Source organism: Fopius arisanus, unplaced genomic scaffold, assembly GCF_000806365.1.
Source record: "Fopius arisanus strain USDA-PBARC FA_bdor unplaced genomic scaffold, ASM80636v1 scaffold00126, whole genome shotgun sequence".
Classification (NCBI taxonomy): domain Eukaryota; kingdom Metazoa; phylum Arthropoda; class Insecta; order Hymenoptera; family Braconidae; genus Fopius; species Fopius arisanus.
In genome coordinates, this window is record NW_011887865.1 from 52,094 (window position 1) to 54,574 (window position 2,481).

General features: G+C 41.3%; 1 protein-coding gene across 1 annotated transcript in view; it reads right to left on the minus strand.

Annotated features, from left to right (window-relative positions):
• The window catches only part of LOC105271843 (uncharacterized), a gene marked incomplete at its 3' end in the record, with an annotated part of 46,874 nt that extends 45,609 nt beyond the window's left edge, over positions 1-1,265 (minus strand). Inside the window, exon 1 of the mRNA XM_011313629.1 lies at positions 229-1,265. Within this exon, the coding sequence (XP_011311931.1) occupies positions 229-321 (93 nt within the window). The remainder of the gene's footprint in view (positions 1-228) is intronic.
• Between the last annotated feature and the right edge of the window lie 1,216 nt (positions 1,266-2,481).

Below are 2,481 nucleotides of genomic sequence, written 5' to 3' on the forward strand. Positions count from 1 at the left end.
TTCACGTGCATGAAGAGAAGTATTCAATGCAAATAGAAATAAAAAGAGAGGAAATTTATCCCGAACGATTGCGGAATTGTTTCGCCGTTCCGCAATTTTAATCTGTATTTCAGAGTAGCAATCGTTGAATTGAGTCGATTGATGGAATTTCCAAATTTTCCTGGCTGATATATCAAAAAAAAATGTTGAAATGCTTCAATTAAAATCCATTGAGTTTTTTCGACGAACCTTAACCAGAAGATGAACGGGTTGACTGACACTTGGCGATTTTCCACGGCGTACCTTGCCACCCCCGCCTCCTAGACACCTTATCCACGGCATTCCAGACAGTCCTTGGTTTCCTCTATCCACTCCAAACTAATATCAATTCCTCCCGATGCCGCAACACACAATCTCCATCCTTTCTCACGTATTTCACAATTTCAATAACTAAAAAAAAACGCCACGGAAAATGTCCCGAAGATAATTACCGATGATGTCGCCAAGTTTTTACTTCACCTCCACTTAACTCTCCCCGTTTGTCAGTTTATTTACACCGAATACATTAAACCAATCCCGTTGGTCAGCATCAATTTCCAATAACGATCATATCCCAATCAATTTTATACCCGTTGATAGCTGTATGAAGCAACCGATTTCCCCTCAATTTTTCACCGACATCCCGTGAAAATTGCAAATTACAGGTACAAATTTCCGTCTAAACTCATATCTCGCCAATACATCGAGTCACAAGTTCCAGTGAGTCGACAATGAATTAGCATCGACTAAAGATAACTATTCCAATCACCACCCAACTTTTATCATTACCGCATGGAGGGAGAAAATGGACATTGTCCCCGCAATTACTAACAGCCGACTTTCCCGGGTAATACCACAATCATTTTCTCCAACTTGAGATTCACTCGATTTCTTCTCGTCAATTTCGTCAATCGATCCACCACCTCCACCGATTTTCCGCCGATTCTCCAAATAAATAAATCGAACAATAATTCATCCAGACTCCAACAGATAATTCACTGTTTTCCCGGCATGTCTTTCAATCGTCATGTGTCCGTTATCAGCTGTATCATCCGGTCGTTCGTTCGCTCCATCAATGCAATCAACAAAATTATTTATTGCAAATGAGATAGAGGGATTGGCGTTCACTTCGAATAGTTGTTTTTTTTTTTATGGGAGAAAATTAGATGAGTGATTATCGCCGGTGTTTATTATTTGTTGTGATGGGTTAGTATGGGATGTGCAGCTCTGGTGAACTGTCTCGCACCGCAGTCTGGCGTAGACTGACGTCGGGGAACACGAGAACACCGGGCGGGAGCTGAAGCGGTGGTTTCTGTATTCCCCAATGCCGACAGGCCGTGCCTCCGTGGACGGAAGAATCAGGGGATCAACCATCCGCGACCATCGTAATCGCATTGCGAATCCCATGTTAACGCACTTTTTCCTTCATTCAATCTCCAATCGCAATGAGCTTTTTACGCAGCCACTGAATTCCCCCAAAAAATTACGATCATGGAATGACCGACAGCTTGAAAATCTCGTCAGTTCGCCGAATACTCTCAAAGTGTGAGCATGAAGTGTGAATCTCAATAAAATATAATTCAATCGCTCTTCCATAAACGTTTCACTCATTTATTAATCTGGCTTCCAATAAAAATAAGAAGATCTTCTTCGTCAATGGAATTTTGATAATAAGTTGAGCTGATGCTCATCAGATTTCTATCAAGACATTAATCACCATCCGGTGATTGGTAGAATTAAATTCCCCTTCTAGTATTCCATTGTTACAATCAGCCATTAGGGGCCACTCCGTAATCACATTGCGAATCCCATGTTTGCGCATTTTTTTTTCCTGGTTAAATGATGATTGAAGGCATCAAATGGCAAATTGTCAGCATCCGGAGGGGCAATGACTCTGGGTCGATTGAATATTGTTATTGAATATTAATGAGTTGATTTTGATCAGTGGAATTTCGGTAATGCGTGGATTTGACGCCGGAGTCTGACGTTTATTACGCTTTTCTCGGTGGGGAACATTAATCACCACCCAGTGGCGGGAAAAATTCAATTCCTCCTCACGAGTCGAGAGGGCTTTCTATTGTTACACATGAAAACAATGAGGGAACATTAGTCTCTGACTGTTGGACTGTATGTAGACGTGACATAAATTGGTCCAGTCGTTCCTCTCTCTCACTCGTCTGATGCACAAACTCGTGGTCTTTGGCCACTGCCAATGCTAACGTACATGACAATGCTACCACCGTGTCGTTTTATACACGTACTTGTCGCGGTTAATGCACGTAATACTAAGTGGGACGATATTCCGAACGAATCTAACAAACAATAGATGTTTGTGGATGGTGTAACGGAACGGCGACAAGTATTTAAATTAATGAAATACAACGGGAAATATATGTATCCAGAAATATATGACATTTATATAAATACATATATATCTGGGTGGGTATATCTCACCGAGTATAC